This window comes from Dama dama, chromosome 1 (assembly GCF_033118175.1).
Source record: "Dama dama isolate Ldn47 chromosome 1, ASM3311817v1, whole genome shotgun sequence".
NCBI classification, from domain to species: Eukaryota; Metazoa; Chordata; class Mammalia; order Artiodactyla; family Cervidae; genus Dama; species Dama dama.
Genome location: NC_083681.1, coordinates 80,094,832 through 80,117,814, shown reverse-complemented (window position 1 = coordinate 80,117,814; position 22,983 = coordinate 80,094,832). Strand labels below are relative to the sequence as shown.

The window sequence follows — 22,983 nt, the reverse complement described above, 5'->3', positions numbered from 1 at the left end:
AATTAAAATGATGAGACATATGGATTTTATTAGAATGTAGATGTAAAATTATAAATCATTTAAGATTTTTTTTTTTTTGCAGATGAGTTTATACCTCCTGATTTCAAATCAAATCTCCCCAAATCACAGAACACAAGTGTGTAAGAAAGTATCTGAGAACTGATTAAGACTAAAGCCCATGTGCTAGTCCAATTGTGCAAAAAGAAAATGCAGTCAAGAAATGTAAATTTAAAGAGAGAAGATCATTTGAAAATTACAGAAACAAATCTCACTATCATGATGGAATTTGTCCTCTTGGGTTTCACTGATATTCCCCAATTTCAATGGTTTCTTTTTGGGATATTCTTAGTCATCTATGTGATTATCCTGTTGGGGAATGGCATCATAATTTTAATAACCAGAGTAGATGCCACTCTTCAGACGCCCATGTATTTTTTCCTCGGCAATTTTTCCTTCCTAGAAATCTGTTATGTATCGGTCACTCTTCCCAGGATGCTCATGGACCTTTGGACCCAGAGAGGAACCATTTCTTTTTTCACTTGCGCTACACAAATGTGCTTCTTCCTTATCCTTGGAACCACTGAGTGCTTCCTCCTGGCCGTGATGGCCTATGACCGCTGTGTGGCCATCTGTGACCCTCTGCACTATCCCCTGGTCATGCACCCCAAGGTCTGCGTTGGGCTGGTGGTTGCCTCCTGGATCAGCGGTGCTCCAGTCCAGATAGGCCAAACATGCCAGATTTTCTCTCTGCCTTTCTGTGGCTCCAACACAATCAATCATTTCTTCTGTGACATTCCGCCATTGTTAAAACTGGCTTGTGGAGACATCTTTGTGAATGAGATGGTGGTCTATATATTCGGTATATTGTTCGTCACTGTTCCCTTTTTGCTGATACTTGGATTCTATATCAGAATTATCTCCACTATCCTGAAGTTGCCAGCAAACACAGGGCGGACCAAAGCTTTCTCCACTTGCTCTTCCCACATCACCGTTGTACTTTTATTCTATGGATCAGCCACTGTCACCTACTTAAAGCCTAAATCAAATGAGCATGAAGGACTAGACAAACTGATATCGCTTTTCTACACCATTTTGACTCCAATGTTCAATCCTATCATATATAGTCTGCGGAACAAAGACGTCAGAAAGGCAATGAGAAAATTTCTTCCCTGATTATCAGGATTATGAGACATTTGAAGTAATACAGAAATTATGCTGCATTTAGGTATGTAATTTGCTCACAGACTTAATTGAAATTTACTGTTCAGTATTGTCCTAAATGTTTAAATGCAGCTCATGCTGTAATTTCCTTTTAGTAGAGAGTTATGTCCTCACGTTTACGGCAATTGTGTTCATTTACTTAGCAATGGTTTACTCTTTAAGATCAGTTTTCTCCTTACTGTAAACTAGTAAGTAGAGATGTCTAAGTAAACAAGAAGGTGTGATATTCAGGATGTGCTATAATTGAAATTATGCCATTTTCCCTTTTTTGTGCCTTTCTATACTCTACTTTTATATACTCTATTAAATAAATAAAACACCCTCAGATGCTACAGAATCATTACTAAGTGATTTCCTCATAGGGAAAAAAAAAGCCTGAATGTGTAAGGGTATAAGTATGAGACGTACTTATAAAAACAATAATGTGCAGTGTAACGGTTATTGCAGCACTATTTTTCTAAGCAGGAAAAAAAAAAGGAAAATGAATGCTCATATTGAGGAAGGTTTTAATAAATATTGTGCATAAATATAGTAGAAAAATATAGAGTCATTAATAAAACACATTATATCTATACGGTAAGGGACCCCAACAAATCATTTATTCTTATATCCATGTTTTTTGTCATTCCTTCCTAGACTGACCCTTTGTTTAGCCATATGATTACCTTTGGCAAGGAAATTTTAATAAATATGAATAGCACTTTGACATTAGAATTTGTCCTCTCTAACAATGGAAATCTTTTCATCACTGTGTTAAAAAGCTCAGTCTAGACTCCTGGACAATTAAAGAGCACATACAAAGAAGCTACAGCAACGTATAAATGATATAAAGATGGAATCAATCTCAACAGACTTGCAATCTGCTATTTTAAGGGTTTTTGAATCAATTACACAGAATTCTTTACATGTTCCTTAAAGTGTATATTATTCATTGATGTTAAAATTTTCTCAGTCTCTTTCTATACTAAAATGTGCATTCTAATTACTGTTTTGGAAGACTCACATATGTTAAATTTTCTAAGTACTTTCATGTCTGAAAATGTACTTCACAAAGTTAATATCTTTGGTCTACAAGAAAATATTAAAAAAGCAGAGACATTACTTTGCCAACAAAGGTCCGTCTGGTCAAGGCTATGGTTTTTCCAGTGGTCATGTATGGATGTGAGAATTGGACTGTGAAGAAAGCTGAGCGCCGAAGAATAGATGTTTTGAACTGTGGTGTTGGAGAAGACTCTTGAGAGTCCCTTGGACTGTAAGGAGATCCAACCAGTCCATCCTAAAGGAGATCAGTCCTGGGTGTTCATTGGAAGGACTGATGCTGAAGCTGAAACTCCAATACTTTGGCCACCTCATGCGAAGAGTTGACTCACTGGAAAAGACCCTGATGCTGGGAGGGATTGGGGGCAGGAGAAGGGAACGACAGAGGATGAGATGGCTGGATGGCATCACCAACTCGATGGGCATGAGTTTGAGTAAACTCTGGGAGTTGGTGATGGACAGGGAGGCCTGGCGTTTTGCTATTCATGGGGTCACAAAGAGTCGGACACGTCTGAGCAACTGAACTGAACTGAACTGAAAATAAAAGTCTCTCTGCTGAGTATTGTAGATCATAATTTGAATGACCTTCAGTATTACTACAAAGGAGTAGGGCACACACTGTTAGATACTGGGAGTGAGGATAAAAATTTACCACCTAATTTTTTTAAGTCTACAGTTCTCAACACAATGGTACATGCATCTTTACTTTTTTAAGGAAAAAGTTACCAAAAAATACCAAAAATGTAAAACTAAACAAATAAACAAAACCCAAACAAACAAGTTAGGTTATGTTCATACGTAACACAATGACATTAAATTTAAATGATATTTTGTGAGTTGTGGGGAATGGTGAAGGGAGGGAGCATGAGGAAATTTCTACATATGATAGACATGCTCCTTATCTTGGTTTAAATGGTGGTTTCACTGGTGTACACATGTGCAAAATATGTCTAATTATAAGATTTCAACATTCACTGTTTATTACACTTCATGCATTAGGGATTCCCAGGCAGCTCAGCTGGTAAAAAATCAACCTGCAATACAGAAGACGCCAGTTTGATTTCTGGGTAGGGAAGATTCACTGGAAAAGGGACAGGCTATCCACTTCAGTATTCTTGGGCTTCCCTTGAGGCTCACCTGGTGAAGAATCCCCCTGAAATTGGGAGACCTGACATTGATCCCTGGGTTGGGAAGATCCCCTGGAGAAGGGAACAGATATCCGCTCCAGTATTCTGGCCTGGAGATTTCTATGGACTATATGGTCCATAGGGTCCCAAAGAGTCCGACACGACTGAGCGACTTTCACTTTACACATTAGCAAAATGTTACAAAGAAATTTTTAAAAGGTTGGAATTTAAACTAGAAACTTTCAGTAAAAGAAAACAAAGCAGAATTGTTACTATCAGTCTTGATCTATCAACAATCTCAAACAAATATTTAGCCTGTAGTAACATAAACTGTTGGTAATTTCATATCAGAAATATACAAAAAAATTATGGTAAATATAGGAATAAACATCACATATTATGTTTCTATTTTATTTTCAATACATATGTGTCTTTAAAACAAGCATTTTAATATTATAATTATATAACACTATTTCATAAAAGGTATCATAAGTCTTACAGTAATTTGGTAGGAAATGATCAAGTGTTCAGTTTCTACTAATGTCCAGTAGCAAGTCAAGAGCTCAGTATTAAAAAGAAGAGCACTTTGAAGAGAATGAAAGAGTCTTATTCAAAACTCCTAAAGGCTTGAGCTGTAATTCCCTTTTGGGGACCAGTCAAAGGCTTCCAGCAGCATCCCTATCTGCCATGGACACTTCAAACACCATTGGATCCACTGAAGCATATGGACCAAGTGATAGGGCAGCTTAGATAATAGCTTGGACCTGTTGCAGAGCCTTCTGTTGTCCTAGGCTTCACTCAAAACTAGCAGCTTCTGGGTCACTTGGGAAATGGGCCATAGGAACACACTTAAAAAAGGAATATGTTGCCTCCCAAATCTAAAAAGGCCGGGTATATCTGATCCTACTTTCTTTGCTCTAGGAGACAACAGATGCAGCAATGACTATTCATCTGAGAAAAGCCATCTCAGCATGCTCCACTTGGCCCTGTAGAAATTTCACTGAGTCAGAAGACCCTTAAAATTTAGCCATGTTCATTTCTTACCCAGTGATAGGAAAGTACTTCACCAACAAGCCAGAGCATTCGCTGCTTCTCGTTCCCTCGGTCCAGTCAGCATCATTTCATCAATATCAGGACCAGTGTTATGTTCTTTGGAAGAGAAAGATGATGAAGAGCTCTACAAGCTAAACTATGACAGAGAGATGGAGAGCTTCAGTTCAATTCAGTCGCTCAGTCGTGTCCGACTCTTTGTGGCCCCATGGACTGCAGCACACCAGGCCTCCCTGTCTGTCACCAACTCCCGGAGTTTACTCAAACTCATGCCCATTGAGTCGGTCATGCCATCCAACCATCTCATCTTCTGCTATCCCCTTCTCCTCCCACCTTCAATCTTTTCCAGCATCAGGGTCTTTAAAAATAAGTCAGTTCTTCACATCAGGTGGCCAAAGTATTGGAGTTTCAGCTTCAGCATCAGCCCTTCCAATGAATATTCAGGTCTGATTTCCTTTAGGATGGACTGGTTGAAACTCCTTGCTGTCCAATGGACTCTCAAGAGTCTTCTCCAACACCACAGTTCAAAAACATCAATTCTTCAGTGCTCAGCTTTCTTCACAGTCCAACTCTCACGTCCATACATGACTACTGGAAAAACCATATCTTTGACTAGATGGACCTTTGTTGGCAAAGTAATGTCTTTGCTTTTTAGCATGCTGTCTAGGTTTGTCATGGTTTTCTTCCAAGGAGCAAGTGTCTTTTAATTTTATGGCTGCAGTCACCATCTGTAGTGATTTTGGAGCCCAAAAAATAAAGTGTCCAGTAGTTACAGAAAATTATGATTATTTCCTTTTCCCCAGTGTATTCACCTTCACAAAATATTTCAGGGAGGGTGGGATAAATATAAAAAATAAAAATTCTGGCTATTGTAGCAAGTCCTTCTTTAGAGGATCCAGACTCCCCTTCATTGAATGGTTCTTGGGGCTGTAAAGTGGCTCAATTCTGGGAATTAATGAGGAGCCATGACTATCTATTTTAATAATTTTAGTTAGATTTTGGTTCCCTTGAATTAAATCTTTTCTGCTTACAGAGATCAAGTAAGAATTTAATAAGCATCTATTTTACTTCTAAGGAAACTCTGATTACCTAGCCAATGCCATAGGTCTATATGAATCATACTATTCTGATGCTGCTGTACATTACAGTAACTAGGACCACTGTACTTTTGGTGGTTGATTTTTGCCAGTTGGCACCTGCCACTCTGAGATCCAATAAATATCACTGTATTTTTTCAATTTAGTGGCTATAGCTCCCTTTGTAAGATTTGGTCTTAGAGAAGACCACATATGGAGATCTTCAAGAGCTAGAGCTCCCTTCACAAATATGTTTCTCATTATGTTGGTGAAAAGGATGCCTTTTGCACAGTCCCAGTGTGAATTAATAGATCTTAAGTGACAAATCCACTTAAATATTCCAACCCCACCTTAAGACTGTGAGTCTCTTTCCCTACATCAAACAAAGCAGATTGACCATTACTATATATATCTCACTGTTGGCCACCTTTTTCTCCATGTTTTAGCCAACTCATCTATCAAACCTGTTACAGTCCTTTTTAACTCCTGAAACTGTGGTCTAAAATAAGAATCTCTGCTAAGTTGGTCTATACCAATGTTTGGCCTAATCTAATATTATGTTCCTTCCACAATTACTCCTCACTCTTAATATCCACACATGCTCCCCATATGACTACCTCTAAAAATCAGAGACTCAGTTAGTACTGACAGAGTATGGTATACCTACACACGGGTCACAGTTCATGGGTCACTCCACTTGGGCCTCACCTTTTAGGGCCTTCTGGGACCCATGTATACAGGTCTAGAAGCAAAGAGAGGCAGTTAGGGTGGGTCCAGATGAGCATCTGCAGTGAAGCAGACAATGGCAGCCTCAGAAGAGGCCATAACCCTTCCCTCAGGCAATGCCAGGTTAATCTGCATTGTCTGCATGCTCATCTCCAGTGGGAAGATCAGAACGGTAACACCACTTCTCTTGGTCATATAGATTTACTGTTTTTAATTTTTAGGTGCCTTTTTAAAAAATTTTCCCCAGTCAATTCCCTCTCTTTTAACAGTAGGTACTATACAAGGTCAGCTGATATCGGTTGTGTTTTCAGCAAACTCATCTCTGTAGATATAGGAGATAAGGTCAGACAGAAAATTTGAAGTCATTTATACAGCACTCAAGTTGGGAATTTGAATCCTTTATTAGTAGAAGGTAGGGGTGTCAAGGGGAAACTCAGCCAAAGCTGAGTCAGAACCAGAAACGGAGAGAAACCCATATAGATGTTCTGTGGCTTAGTGGGGTAAGAGATATTTTTAGCAGATACTTGTAATCTTATTCTGGAATTGTGCCTTTTTTTTTTTTTTTTTTTTCTTTTTATTCTTTAGTTCATGAACATTATTGATAAATGCTAACACCAAGACTAAAGGAGATCAGTCCTTGGTGTTCATTGGAAGGACTGATGTTGAAACTGAAACTCCAATACTTTGGCCACCTGATGCAAAGAGCTGACTCATTTGAAAAGACCCTGATGCTGGGAAAGATTGAGGGCAGGAGGAGAAGGAGATGACAGAGGATGAAATGGTTGGATGGCATCACTGACTCGATGGACATGGGTTTGGGTGCACTCCGGGAGTTGGTGATGGACAGGGAGGCCTGGTGTGCTGTGGATCATGGGGTTGCAAAGAGTTGGACATGACTGAGCAACTGAATTGAACTGAACTGAACATCAAGACTATGTATTTTGTGAGAAAATAATGGTTTATACATGCTTCCATGTGTATATGTGTGGGTATAAGTAAATCCATTATTTGCCTGTTGAAGTCCCAAACTACTTACCTCAGTCTGTCACTGAATTTAGAAATAGGGTCTTGAGGAGCAATTATAAGGTGGGGCCTTAATTCAAGATGATTGTGGATGTTGATGAGAGAGGCCTTAGAAGAAAACAACCCTGGATACACCTTGATTTCAAACACAAAGCATCCAGGACAGTGAGAAAATACATTTGTGTTGTTCAGCCACACAGTGTTATGTAGTTTGTTACGGCAGCCTTGGCAAAAATATATCGCCAGTTATCAGCAGGTATATGTATGTTAGTGTATATGTGTATATTGGGGTGCGCATATATTTATAAACTCATTAAGAAACCAATGGATGATCATTATCCACATCTGGAAAACCTACACAGTTGGTTGTTGAACATAATCTTCATTTACGAAATATCCAAAAGAAATAAAAGGCATAAAATTAAAAATAAAAAAAACTTGTACCATGACATTCCTATATGGAGACAATATCATAAATCTTAATTTCTTCAACTCAGTGTTTAGTGTGAAAATGTACTTTATGAACAAACCAATTTTTTCCCAAAACTCTTTTAATTGCCTCTTTGACATCTTTGTTCCTTAAACTGTAGATGACAGGATTTAGCATGGGAATCACAATGCTATAAAATATTGACACAATCATGTCATGGTCTAAAGCATAGCTGGAACTTGGTCTCAGGTACATGAAGAGGATGGTTCCATGGTAAATGGACACTCCAGTTAGATGAGAGCCACATGTTGAAAAGACTTTCCTTCTCCCTTCTGCGGAACACATCCTCAGAACGGCCAACAGAATTAAACCATAGGAGATCAGGACAATCAAGATAGTGACTATCTCAATGGAGCCCACGAAGTAGAAGAGCAGAAGCTGGTTTGTGTGAGTGTCAGAGCAAGAAATAGCGAGGAGGGGAGGGATGTCACAGAAGACATGTCTGATTTCATTGGAGGCACAGAAGGAGAGGCTGAAAGTAGCCACGGTGTGTACAGAAGCATGCAAGACACCACCAACACAGGAAGCAATGGTGAGTGGCACATAGACCCTGGGTCCCATGCTGCCTGAATACCGGAGGGGGCTGTAGATGGCCACATAGCGATCATACGCCATTGCAGCCAAGAGAAAGCATTCCGTGGTCCCAAAAGTAACTAAGAGAAATGTCTGTGTTACACACGCAAGATATGGAATAGTTTTACTTTCCACCAAGAAATTGGCTATCATTTTTGGAGTGACAACTGAAGAACAGCAGGCATCCAAGAGTGATAACACACTGAGAAAATAGTACATAGGATTGTGGAGCCTGGAATCCACCGTGACCAGGAAAACCAACCCCAAATTCCCTATCAGTGTACAAAGATAGATTGCTAGAAACAGTAGAAATAGAAAAACTTGAGCCTCAAGATCATCTGTAAACCCCATCAATATAAACATGGTGATTTCAGTCACATTTTTTACCTGAACTCTGTATAAATCTAAATCTGACAGTGACCTTGACATTTCAGTTTTTATTTTTTTGTCTAAAGGCAATATATGGTGAATATAGAGTCCATGCAATTATACCCTCCTATTTGCTTCTTAGAAGGGTATATTGAAATCCTAAAATTCTTTGCAGTGAGGGGATGAGAAGGGGTTAAACATTGAGTTCAAGTGGATGTATTACCCTGTAAAAATAAATAAATTAATTATTGTTGGTTAAATTTGTCCCATTAAAAATTTGGCTAATTTAGTTTACTTTTTGTTAAATTTATTGCTTACTATTTTAACATTACATCATTTTAAAAATCACAAATGCAAATAAATATAGGAATTTTTAAATTAGCAAATATTGGAAAGTACACATTTGAGTGCTAATCTTAGATTTTCATCAGTGATTATACCTCTCCTTAATGTTGCAACTTATAAAATGGGAGCAAACACACATCATAAGACTGTGTTGAATTTAAATGAAAAAAATCAATGTGAAAATTATTAAGCTTCAAAGAATGCCCAGATGACTAAACGGGATAAGCTAGACTTACTTTACAACTAGCGCAGGAGGCAGCTTTTCCAAGCCAAGCCACTTCACGTCCTCTTCTCTGACTACTGCCCTGTTTAACTAGCACTGCTGGAACAGTGGTGAACGGAACAGAATACATCCTTCTGCGGGTAAATGCAGTATGCCAACGAAAACAGCAAGCTGTTGTTTCATGGTTTTGCATTTCACCTTTCGTTCTTTGAAAAACATAACATTCAGTTTGTTCATTTTCTCCCCCACAACCTATTATACTGTTAATGTTTTCTTGGCTACCAACTAAAATTTTTCTATACACGTACTCTATCTCTGCAAAGTCCTTGCATGTGTGTTTGAGACATATTCTTGGCAAAAATAAACTAAGGGACATTCATCCCATATACTATAGTTGCATATGGAGTTTCTATAAATACTATAAAATAAATGTCACTTGATGACATATAATAAATTCTTCCTATAATGTGTTGATAAAAGCATAACATCCTGATGAAATCACAATGGAGAGTTTATCACTGCTGTATTTCCCTATGCTGGCAGTGTTGCTTATTCAAAGGATATGAAAACAAGGAAAATGTATAATACATAATCAAAATGTTAATGAGTCACCAGGATCTGGACCTACAGCTTCTATCTTTGAAACATAATTAAGTATTGCATCTGTAATATAGGAGCAAGATTTTAGCCTGTTGACTTTTGTTCTTCCTCGGCGTTCCACAGACCAATATGCATTTAGGGTGTGCAAAATCTGTAGTGCAGAGGACTGCACTGAATTCAATGACTTACAAATATTTATATTCTTATCATGAAACATTATATTTTTGTTTTGTTAAGACTTTCATATATCAAGAGGAGAAGCAAATGATTATCAGGAAAAAAAAAAAAAAAAAAGTTATATGTTTTCGTTTTCCCAGAAACTTCCTTCTAGATTCACATGGATAATTTTTCTAACACACATAACAAGTAGTAGTAGTAATAATAATAATAATAATAGCATAATGTGTGTGCTAAGTTATTTCAGTCTTGTCCAACTTTGCAACCCTATGGACCTTAGCTCACCAGGCTCCTCTGTCTGTGGATTATCCAGGCAAGAATACTAGAGTGTATCTCCAAGCCCTCCTTCAGGGAATCTTCCTGACCCAGGCTGTTCTATTCTGACCACTGCAGGAACCCATGGCTCTTATGTCTGCAGTATTGGTAGGTGGGATTTTTACCACTTGTGCCACCTGGGAAGCCCCAATAATAGCACAATGCATGAAAGTATTAGAATGAACTAGTTTAGTTTGAAAGATACATTAATAAAATAACTTATAAAACCATAATAATAATATGAAATAGATTAATGTATAGCTTGAGTATCACAAAAATATATTTATATTTTAAAATTTTCTCATTTTCTCTCTTTTACCCTCATCTATTTCTCTCTGTCTCTGTCTCTCTCTTATCTCTCTTTTCTTTCTTTCAAGAAAGGAAGTATAGTTGTACAAAAGTATTTACTAGAGAGTGCCAGATACAAAACAGGAATTAGGCAAATAAAAAAAAACACAGTGAAAAGAAGAAAAAATTATGCAAGCAAAATATGAAAAATGCACCAATAGTTCTCTATCAACCCTTGACCAACAGGAGTTGAACTGTGTAGATCCAAATTTGGAGATTTGCAACAATTTGAAAAAATTTGTAGAACTATGTAGCCTAAAAATATTGAAAAAAATTAAAGATTATTTAAGTATGTCATGAATGCATAAAACACATATAAATACCAGTCTATCTTTACACAGGCATTAATATAAAATTAATAATCTGTTAGTTTACTCACTGTTTTACAATTTTACATTAGAGGAATTACTTGACCTTACAGAATGCTTCTCTCATTTAAATGGAGAAACCTGTGTATTGGCCTATCATTGTAGGTGTTTTTTTTAAGGTAATGATGTTTCCACTAACTGTATTATGAATAAGACTATAATATCATATTCCATAAAATGTATGGAGTTTATCTCCTGCATCCAAGGTGCTCCAGCACAGGCACTTCTACCAACTAATATTTAAGGAAATTAGAACTGATTATATCCAGCAAATACTACTTTAAGAGATAGAGCCTGAAAACCAAAAATATAGATTCCAAATTTTTAACAAAATAGCCACATTCTGGAAAACTAAAATCAAATAATCTCCTCAACTCTCATACACTGAGAAAACTTAACATCTGTGAAAAAATACTACAAACACCAGTCTTGAAGGAAAGATGTGATAGCAGTTACCACGTGTTATTAAGTGGCTACTAGGTGTTAGAAATTTTGTGTACTTCATCTTATGTGATCTGCATAGCAACCTGCAGTTAAATAATCCAGCATCTTATACAGGAGAAACCTAAGGACCAGCTAGACCCGAAGGTTAGCCAAGTTTACATAGTAAGTTACTAGCAGAGCCAGGATTCAAACTCAGTAGTCTCTGTCGAGCACGTTAAGCTATTTCCACTTGACCATATGGCATACTCTTTGTGGTATGCCATAGTTCTGGAAATGACATACCCCAGAAATAATGCCAAATAATATCGTCACATATTTGAATTCATTTATACAGCCCTTAGTTTAGGGATCAGGACATTAAAGCAAAACAAAACAAAAACTAGAAGTAGCTGTTAGAGCAATTAACTGACTAGCAAAATAGATTTCAAATTTATTTCTATCTCTCTATGAGAAAACTATTTTAATCTCCAAATGGCACTTACCAAGTTGCTGGTCGATAGTTAACTATCTCCCCATTTAATATTTTGTCTTGTTTAAATCAACCTTTTATTTCTACCATCCTCCTTCTGTTATCTTCCATTGAGGAAATTAATGTTCTAATCTATAGTTCTATATACCTAAGTATAGTAAGAGTGGGTTCTACTTCTCTACAATGTTCCCTGGAGTTCTTAAAGCTTCTAAAATGTTTTATAAGCGATGAAAAACCTTTCCTCTTACCTGTGGAAATTAATTGCTCAGTTAGGGTATATACGAATACTAGGCATTAGGAGTCTTACATCAGATTGCCAAGCTCTTCTTGAAATCCACAGGGAAACTCGAAGGGGTAAACACACTAATTCTCTTCTGGGACAGAAAGTAACAACCTGATTTCGTTATTTCCCCCCATAGTAAATGAGTGGCTGGTTCTGTAGCAATGAACTCTTATTATAGATAAAATTAAATAAGTGCAGTAGGCCTCTGAATAAAATGATCCCTCAGTGGAAAAAAGATATTCATAGAATTGGAAATTAAATCTAATGATATAGGACATAGTCCTCATTCTGACACTAAATACCTATGTACCAAGAAGTATAACCTTTATCTCGCAGAAGTATATGGCGTTACTTCTCTCAAAATTCTTTATACATACACATAATGAATTTTTGTGAAAGCATAAGCTATGACAGAATTCATAATCATTTAGTGATGATTATTATAGTTACTTAAACTTAAACATGCTACATTTCTGAGTATTATGAGAGACAAATTGTTTAAATAAACAGTTTAGATATATTAAATTTTAGTGCATAGTTTAATGGAAGAGGTAAGATATAAATATATGAATAGGTAGTTTGACAGGAGACATGGTGCTGTATACAGATAACTTTAATATTCTGTGTAGTAGAACCTTTTAAATTAGAGATATGGCAGATAAATTCCAAGCTTTTTGAGTTGCATGGAGACTTGTGTTTTGGAGTGTGCCATATACCATTCCATAAATTAGTACCTAGCAATGCATTTAAATTGTTTTCAAACAATTGTGAAACAATACATACTTGCTTCCAGTCTACATCCAGAGATTCTAAATCAGTAATTAAGAAGTGCTGGTGATAGAGTCCAAGGACTAAACCAAAGAGAGAAAAAGGAAGAGAAAAGCAAAGAAAAGAATGAAAAGAAACAGGAAGAAAAAAAAAGGAGGGAAGAAAGGAGAAAAGGAAGGAAGAAAGAAGGGAGGAATTTTGTAAACAGTCCAACTGTGAACACAGGCTCTATTAATTAAATGCAATCCCAAAAGATCTCTATATTCAGAGGAACCCTACTTAAAATTAAACAAGCATTTTTGCAGAAAAGACAAGGTAATAAAATATAATTTTTATGAAAATGTAAAGGAGCTAAGGTATTCAAAACATTTTTGAAAGTGTTGGAGGCCTCACATAATTCAGAGATTTAACACAAACCTAAAATAACCAAGATATTGTGGCACTAGTGAGAGGATAGACATGTAAGTCTGCAACAAAATAGATTTTTCAGAAATAAATTTATACGGTATAGTCAATTGATTTTTGTCAAAGCTGTTAAGGAAAATACATAGAAGAGGAATAGCCCTTTTTCAAAATAATGATGCTGAATATGGATAATAGCTTAAAAGACTATTAAATCTTAATAATGTGAAAATAAAGTGATTAACAGTACAGCATGGATATAAAGTACAGTTACTTTATCACAGAAGATACACAGATGGAAGCTTAAATTAAAAAAAGCAAATGTTCAACATCATTTGCAATTAGGGAAATATAGTTTAAAATCACCATGTTGAAAGTAAAATAAAATCACTGTGTTATCCCATATATATATTAGAATGACTAGAATATAATAGTAAATGGCAATGCAAAGTGCTCACAGGGATGCTATGTAACTGGAGATCTCATCCATTGCTGACAGGAAGCAAAGTGGAGCAGTCACTTCAAATAATAATCAGACAGTATCTTATGAAATGAAACATACACTTACTGTATGACCCAGCAATCATCTTAGGAAACCCTACAGGTGGGAGAGGGGGGAGGGCCTGGTGGACCACAGTCCATAGAGTTGCAACGAGCTGGACATGACTGAAGTGACTTCGCATGCATGGCAATCAACACAGGAGCATACCACATTCTGTTTTGAAATAAACCACAATTTTTAAAAAACAGCTCCTGAAGCTATTCTATTTAAGCATTGAAAAATAAATTAAAAATTAAACCCTAATCCAAAGACAAAGAAAGAAAAAAAATACAGAAATATTGGTATTGATAGAAAGTTCTGCTTTACTAAATCATGTGGGATGCACTGACATGGTGTTCATTGAAAAGTCCATATTTGAATCAAGAAATTAGAAATTAACAGCAAAATAAACTAATAGAATTATAAAAATTAAAAGCAAAACATAAACTAGAACTTTTTAAAGATGTGCGTGCATGAGTGCTGTCACTTCAGTCCCATCCAACTCCTGCGACCCTATGGACTGTAGCCCGCCAGGCTCCTCTGTCCGTGGGATTCTCCAGACAAGAATACTGGAGTGGATTGCCATGCCCTCCTCCAGGGACTCTCCCGACCCAGGGATCGAAACGTCATCTCTATGTCTCCTGCATTGGCAGGAGGGTTCTTGACCACTAGTGCTACCTGGGAAGCCCTTTGTAAAGATAGTGAAAATGAAATAAATAACAGTGTTATTCTATTTTATATGTTTTTTAATTGAATTAAATAAACTGTTTTTGACAGTTGTCTCCCTAATATATCCACTCATGAAGGAATATTTATTAAGCAACAATATGTATTGAAAATTATTCTGGACTGTAAACGTAGATTCAACAATAAATTGAATTTAAAGGACATATTATATAAAATAGTGAAAAATGTAAAGATGCATTTTAAGAGAGATGGAATAGGAGGACTACATGGAGGTAAGTTGTATTATCATAAAGTTGTCGAGGGCTTCCCTGCTGGCTCAGAAGTAAATAATCAATCCTCCTGCAATGGAGGAGATGTGGAAGGTCTGGGTTCGATCCCTGGGTCAGGAAGATCCCTTGGAGGAGACAATGGCAACCCATATTCTTGCCTGGGAAATTTCATGGACAGAGGAGCCTGGCAGGCTACAGTCCGTAGGATTGCAATGAATCAAACATGACTGAGCTGCTGAGCATGAGCGCAGTCAAAGTCAAAGAGATCCTTACTAAGAAGTGACATTTAATAGAAGGAATCATGTGAATAGCTTTGTGGAGAGCCTTGCAAACAGGGGGAAAGAAATACAGAAAAAAATGTGTGGAGAATATATTGTGGTAAGAGATGCTCTATATTTTTATTGTTGAGGTAGTATTTAAATTCATTAATTCCACTTTAGGGAAATATCCTTGGGTTGTACTCTGTTGTGTTGAGATTGTACTGTTGGAAGTAGAGGTTTCACACCCATGTATGCACATGCATAACACAAAAACATACGCAGTAATTATGATGATGGAGGGAAGGAAGAAAGGAAGAGAGAGAAACAGGAAACGCACTTCCACTTTCAATCGACTTTGAAGGACTCTATCTTTTCAGTGCAAATGAGATCTGTCAAAACAGTCCTAAACACAAAGAGACTCTCTTCTGTACCTTGGTTCTTGGGTCTAGGGGTGAAAATGGGGCTTCTGCCAAAGCATCCTGGAGGAGGGCATGGCACCCCACTCCAGTATCATTGCCTGGAGAATTGCTGGACAGAGGAGCTTGCGGCCTGCAGTCACGGGGTCTCAGAGAGTCTGACACGACTGCGCGGCTAAGCACACACTCATGCCAAAGCATCACAGGGTGGCAAAGGTCACTGAAAAAGGGACCCAAAGCCGGGTCAGGACCAGGTCAGCAGGGAAACCCTTATCGACTGGCTGGAGAGAGCTGCGTGCCAGTCAGGTGGCCATTAACTCTGAATTGTGCTTATCTTCTATCATTCTTGAGTTTAAGTATACTCCTGATAAATGCTAATGTCAAAGTATGGGCTTCACAGGTGGCACTAGTAGTAAAGCCTGCCTGCCAATGCAGGAGACATAAGAGACACGGGTTCAATCCCTGGGTCAGGAAGATGCCCTGGAGGAGGGCTTGGCCACCCACTCCAGTATTGTTGCCTGGATAATTCCATGGACAGAGGAGCCTGGTGGGCTGAAGTCCATAGGGTCGCAAACAGTAGGACACGCCTGAAGAGAGTTAGCAAGCATGCACACAGTCTCTGTATACTGTGAAGAAATAAAGTGTGGGTTTAGTGTCCATGCTTTGGATGAAAAGAAAAGAAAAAAAAAAAAGGAAAAGCAAAAGAAATGTACCCTCTTAAACAGAATGTAGTGACATCAGGAATTTGCTCCATCATCTGCGCTCTCAGAATTAAAGGCTGGGTTTAGTTTCCTGGGTTTAGTTTGCTGCATATGTGTAGATGAAGCAGAGTTCTTTAATTTGAAGTTAGTTGCCATTGACTCCATGGAAAGTGGATTGGAATATGTGAGGTGTGGTTTCACTCTACATGAGTTGGTATTTGCTCAAGCTAGCCAGATCACTTGTAATTATAATGGGAATCTATCCATTTTGAGTTATATGGAGACAGAAGGTGACAATATACATTTAATGTGAACGTTGCATGTGTATGTGTTTGTGTGTGTGTATGCAAATAAATCCAATATTTCCATGTTGAAGTCCTAGTCCCTAGGATATCAGAATGTAACTGTTTTGCAGACAGTCTTTGAGGAGGCAATTAGCTGAAAATGATGCCTTTATGGCACATCTTATCCTATATAATTGTTGACCCTTTAAGAAGAGATTATGGACAAGGGAATGGAAACCCACTCCAGTATTCTTGCCTGGAGAATCCCGTGGTAGAGAAGCCTGTTGGGCTACAGTCCATGTGATCATAAAGTGTTGGAGACAACCCAGAGACTAAGCAAGCAAGAAGAGATTAGGGCACTGAAATTCAGAGAAACAGATAACTTGAAGACAGAGGGTAAAGGCTGCCAACTACAAATGAAGAAGAGAGGCATCAGAAAGTAATCAACCCTGCTGTTACATTGATTTCAGACATCTAGACTCCAGATAGTGAGAAAATATTTTTTTAAAAACATTTATTGCAGTATAGTTGATTTACAATGTTCTGTTAGTTTCAGCTATACAGCAAAGTGAATTTATTATCAGTTCAGTCGCTCAGCCGTGTCCTACTCCTTGCGACTCCATGAATCACAGCACGCAGGCATCCCTGTCCATCACCAACTCCCGGAGTCTAACCAAACCCATGTCCATTGAGTCGGTGATGCCATCCAGCCATCTCATCCTCTGCCGTCCCCTTCTCCTCCTGTCCTCAATCTTTCCTAGCATCAGGGTCTTTTCAAATGAGTCAGCTGTTCGCCTCAGGTGGCCAAAGTATTGGAGTTTCAACTTCAACATCAGTCCTACCAATGAACACCCAGGACTGATATCCTCTAGGATTGACTGGTTGGATCTTCTTGCAGTCCAAGGGACTCTCAAGAGTCTTCTCCAACACCACAGTTCAAAAGCATCAATTCTTTGGTGCTCAGCTTTCTATATAGTCCAACTCTCACATGCATACATGACCACTGGAAAAACCATAGACTTGATTAGATGTACCTTTGTTGACAAAGTAATGTCTCTGCTTTTCACTATGCTGTCTAGGTTGTCATAACATTCCTTCCAAGGAGTAAGAGTCTTTTTAATTTCATGGTTGCAATCACCATCTGCAGTGATTTTGGAGCCCAGAAAAATAAAGTCAGCCACTGTTTCCAATGTTTCCCCATTTATTTGCCATGAAGTTATGGGACCGGATGCCATGATCTTAGTTTTCTGAATATTGAGCTTTAAGCCAACTTTTTCACTCTCCTCTTTCACCTTCATCAAGAGCCTCTTGAGTTCTTCTTCACTTTCTGCCGTAAAGGTGGTGCCATATGCATATCTGAGGTTATTGATATTTCTCCGGGCAATCTTGATTCCAGCCTGTGCTTCCTCCAGCCCAGTGTTTCTCGTGATGTACTCTGCATATAAGTTAAATAAGCAGGGTGACAATATACAGCTTTGATGTACTCTTTTTCCTATTTGGAACCAGTCTTTTGTTCCATGTCCAGTTCTAACTGTTGCTTCCTGACCTGCATAGAGGTTTCTCAAGAGGCAGGTCAGGTGGTCTGATAGTCCCATCTCTTTCAGAATTTTCCACAGTTTATTGTGATCCACACAGTCAAAGGCTTTAGCATAGTCAATGAAGCAGAAATAGATGTTCTGTTGTGAAAAGAAGGGAAGCAAAAAGCAAAACAGAAAAAGAAGAATATACCCATTTGAATGCAGAGTTCCAGCAAATAGCAAGGAGAGATAAGAAAGCCTTCCTCAGCGATCAATGGAAAGAAATAGAGGAAAACAACAGAATGAGAAAAACTAGAGATCTCTTCAAGAAAATTAGAGATACCAAGGGAACATTTCATGCAAAGATGGGCTCAATAAAGGACAGAAATGGTAGGAACCCAACAGAAGCAAAAGATATTAAGAAATGGCAAGAATACACAGGGGAACTGTACACAAAAGATCTTCACAACCCAGATAATCACAATAGTGTGATCACTCACCTAGAGTCAGACATCCTAGAATGTTAAGTCAAATGGGCCTTAGGAAGCATCATTAGGAACAAAGCTAGTGGATGTGATGGAATTCCAGTTGAGTTGTTTCAAATCCTGAAAGACGATGCTGTGAAAGTGCTGCACTCAACATGCCAGCAAATGTGGAAAACTCAGCAGTGGCCACAGGACTGGAAAAGGTCAGTTTTCATCCCAATCCCAAAGAAAGGCAATCCCAAAGAAAGCTCAAACTACTGCACAATTGCACTCATCTCACACGCTAGTAAAGTAATGCTTAAAATTATCCAAGCCAGGCTTAGGCAATAAGTGAACCATGAACTTCCAGATGTTCAAGCTGGTTTTAGAAAAGGCAGAGGAACCAGAGATCAAATTGCCAACATCCGATGGATCATCAAAAAAGCAAGAGAGTTCCAGAAATTAACAACCAGTATCTATATATGCATATGTGTGTATGTGTGTATACATGTGTATGTGTTTATCTGTAGATACATATATGTGTATATATATATATATATAAAGTCTTCATTTGAATATGATAATAAAATACATATTACATACCCATGTTATGTGGAGATAGATGTATATAGATGTCACAGTTTCCTGTATGTGCAAAAACTGCATGTGTGGTGGGTTGACTATAATCTTTATTTTAAACATCTAAGAATAGAAGGTAGACATAAATAAACTAATAGAAAATATTTTAATTATAATTTTTGATTTGAAAACAATAAACATCAGTCTTAATTTATTTCATTTAATGTTTAGTGTGAAAAATATACTTTGTTGATAAAGCAATTTTTCCCAGACACTTTCTTCATTGCTTCTTTGACATCTTTGTTCCTCAAACTATAGATGATGGGATTCAACATGGGAATTATGATGGTGTAAAATACAGACACGATCATGTCATGATCCAAGGCATAGCTGGAAGTGGGTCTCACGTACATAAAGAGAACCGTGCCATGAAAAATGGACACTCCAGTTAGGTGAGAGCCACATGTAGAAAAGACTTTCCTTCTCCCTTCAGCAGAACGCATCCTCAGAATGGCCAACAGGATGAAACCATAGGAGATCAGAACAATCAATATGGTGGATATCTCAATAGAGCCTGCAAAATAGAAAACTAGAAGCTGGTTCATGCGAGTATCAGAGCAAGAAATAGCGAGGAGGGGAGGGATGTCACAGAAGACATGTCTGATTTCATTGGATGCACAGAAGGAGAGGGTAAAAGTAGCCACTGTGTGTAAAGTAGCATGCAAGATACCAACAGCATAGCAGGAAATTATGAGTGGCACATAGACTCTGGGTGACATTTTAACTAAATACAGGAGAGGGTTGTAGATGGCTACGTAGCGATCATAGGCCATTGCGGCCAAGATGAAGCATTCTGTGGTCCCACAAGTAAGAAAGAGAAACATCTGTGTGGCACATCCAAGAAAGGAAATGGTTTTATTCTCTGATAGGAAATTGATCAGCATTTTGGGGGTGATAACAGAAGAATAGCAGGCATCCAAGAATGATAATGCTGTCAGAAAATAGTACATGGGGTTGTGGAGCCGAGAATCCATAATGACCAAGAAAACCAACCCCAAATTCCCGATCATTGTAAAAAGATAGATTGCTAGAAATAGTAAAAATAGATAGATTTGCATCTCAAAATCATCTGTAAAGCCCATCAGTATGAACATGGTGACCTCAGTCCTATTTTTTATCTGAGTCCTGTATAAATCTAAATCTGATGGTGACCCTGATATCTCAGTTTTCATTTTTAAGTTCCAAAAGCAATATATGGCAAAAATAGAGTCCACCAATTATATTCTCACATCTGTTTCTTAGAAATCCTTTTCAGTGAGGGAATAGTCCAGTGATTAAAAGTTGAGTCCAAGTGGATGCTTACTCTATAAAAATAAATTAAAAATAAATAATTTTAAAAAATTAATAATTTTTCATGTTAAAAATAATGCCAGTTTATATGTTTTAATTTCCAATCTATTTTCTGTTAAATTTATGACTGCTCACTTTCATATTATGTCATCTAAAAATTCACAAAGACAAATGAATATAGGAGTTTTTAATCCCAAAATTATTATAGTAGAAAACACACATCTGAGTGCTAATCCCAGATTTTCTACAGCGTGCATGAAGTTTACAGTTTATAAAATGTGAGCAAATACATTGACATCAGAAGATAGTATTAAATTTAAATGTTAAAAACCAATGTGAAAATTACTTAACTTTATCATGTCCCCAGGTTACTAGGAAATGGGATCATTATTATTATTGTGATGTCACTTAGTCATGTCCAACTCTTTGCAGCCCCATGGACTGCAGCCCGCCAGGCTCCTCCATCTAGGCAGAAGACTGCAGTGCGTGATGGCCATTCCCTTCAGGGAATCTTCCGAACCTGGATTTCCTGCATTGCAGGCAGATTCTTCATAATCTGAGTCACCAGGGAAGCCCAAGCAGATCCACTTGTACCAGAAGTAAGGTTCGAAACCACAAGGATATAAATCCACTGGATCTTAAGTCCAATGCCTTAACCACTTGGACATTCTGGTACCTGAATTTTCTACAATTACTATAAAATACAGTCATCCCTCGGAGGGGGGCATGTAGTTCCATATTTCCCCTCCCCCATACCCAAATGAAAGAGGCACAAGTTCCTTATATAAAATGGGGAGATATTTACAATATAAGCAACACACCTCTTCTCACATACTTGAACCCATCTATAGATTACTTATAAAACCTAATATAATGTGCATGTTGTCTAAAAGGTTGTAAATACAATTTAAATGCTTTTAAAATAGTTGTTGATGTGCTGAAAATTTGTTTTACTTTTTGAACTCTGCAAATTTTTATTTTCACAATACTTTGGATCTGCAGTTGATTGAATCCAGGGAAGTAGAACCCTTGGATATAAATAGCACTAACTGTAAATATCTCCTGATGACAAATAATAAAACTCTTTAGAAAAGGTATTGCTAAAAGAAGCACATGAATGTATAAATCACAATGTAGTATTTTATTATGGCTCATATTTCCCTATGATGTCAGACTGTTGCTTATTCAGTGGAGTATGAAGAAAGCAAAGTGCATAACAAACAAGCAAAATGTTAAAAGGTCATCAGTATCTGTACCTAAAGTCTCCAGCATTGAAGCAATTAGATATTTCATTTACTGTGTATAGGACCAAGATTTCAGTATCATGACTCTTGTTTTTCTTCAGTGTGCTATATAGATCAACATTTATTTGAAAGAATGAAAAATCTGCTGTAGGTGGAAATGAGCTGAATTCAGTGACCTACTAATAGCTTATATTACTAACATGAAATTACTAACATGAAACTATATCTTTGTTATAATGAGACATGCATACATCAAATAGAGAATGAGCAAATCAGCTTAAAATCACTTTTAGAAGGAAAACAAAGTCTCATATCTTCATTTTCCCAGATAGTTCCACCATTCACTTGAAAACTTTTCTTAAATAATTTTTCAACTATGGAGTTGTCAAATCAAAAAGGAAAATATTACTTAATCCTTAGAGAAATATATATGGTACAAATATAATATATAATTAAATCAAATATTTATCTCTTTTTTAATTCAAAGAACTCACATATTACTCTTGAAAGCATGTATACACAAACAAATGTCTTATAAAAATTCCAATTTAGTTTGAATGGATATATTAATAAGGTATTTTATAAAACCTTCAAGTTTATTTTAACATTAAAGGTATTAAGCATACTAAATGTATTATTTGAGTATTGACAATATCGTCATTTTTAATTCATTATTATCAATCTTTCTCCTTCAAGAATCCATATATTACACACAAAAATATTGACCGACAAGAATCAGTTTCAAAATAGGAATTAGACAGATAAAAAATACAGTAAAGATAATAAAAATATGAGGCAAATTTTGAAGACTACATTGAGATTGTCTAATAAAGAATTCTTAATACATGTTCACTAACCTTCACAAGGGAAACTTTAGCTTTATTTTATTCTAATTTTTATTTAACTGGTGTGTTTGAGACAGCACAGTTGTGGAAGACAAAAAATATTGAATCTAACTCTAGAACCTTAATATTGATTGCAGATTTAGCCCCTAATGTGATTTAGCCAAAATAACTCGAGTCTTCAAATAAAAGAATAAAATTGATCAAAATTTTGGTGCATATTTTGTTCAACTACATGAACATGGTCTGACAACAGATTTCTTATTTATGAGATGCATTAAAATGTTTTATTCAAGTATCAATTATATGTGAGGATGCATACATATTAAATATGGCTATAATTTGTTTCATATGTTTTCTTTTTTTTTCATTTATTTTTATTAGTTGGAGGCTA

At 37.0% G+C, this 22,983-nt stretch overlaps 3 protein-coding genes across 3 annotated transcripts; 1 reads left to right on the top strand and 2 right to left on the bottom strand.

Moving 5' to 3' along the window:
• The first annotated feature begins 207 nt into the window (after positions 1–207).
• Positions 208–1,173, top strand: LOC133056517 (olfactory receptor 10AG1-like). Its single transcript, XM_061141898.1, has one exon. The coding sequence runs from the start codon at positions 208–210 to the stop codon at positions 1,171–1,173; it is 966 nt and encodes a 321-aa protein (XP_060997881.1).
• Positions 1,174–7,754: 6,581 nt separating this feature from the next.
• LOC133072004 (olfactory receptor 5T1-like) lies at positions 7,755–8,762 on the bottom strand. The gene has a single exon (XM_061164828.1). It carries the CDS (start codon positions 8,751–8,753, stop codon positions 7,755–7,757), a length of 999 nt encoding a protein of 332 aa, XP_061020811.1. The 5' UTR covers positions 8,754–8,762.
• Positions 8,763–19,380: 10,618 nt separating this feature from the next.
• LOC133071892 (olfactory receptor 5T1-like) lies at positions 19,381–20,430 on the bottom strand (the record flags this gene model as incomplete). Its single annotated transcript, XM_061164771.1, has 1 exon — positions 19,381–20,430. A coding segment is annotated over one exon (1,050 nt), but the record flags the coding sequence as incomplete, so codon positions are not given.
• Between the last annotated feature and the right edge of the window lie 2,553 nt (positions 20,431–22,983).

What these genes read in the sequence shown, in the direction of transcription:
- LOC133072004 (XM_061164828.1), bottom strand. Translation starts at nt 8,753, where the DNA reads ATGTCAAGGTCACTGTCAGATTTAGATTTATACAGAGTTCAGGTAAAA.
- LOC133056517 (XM_061141898.1), top strand. Translation starts at nt 208, where the DNA reads ATGCAGTCAAGAAATGTAAATTTAAAGAGAGAAGATCATTTGAAAATT.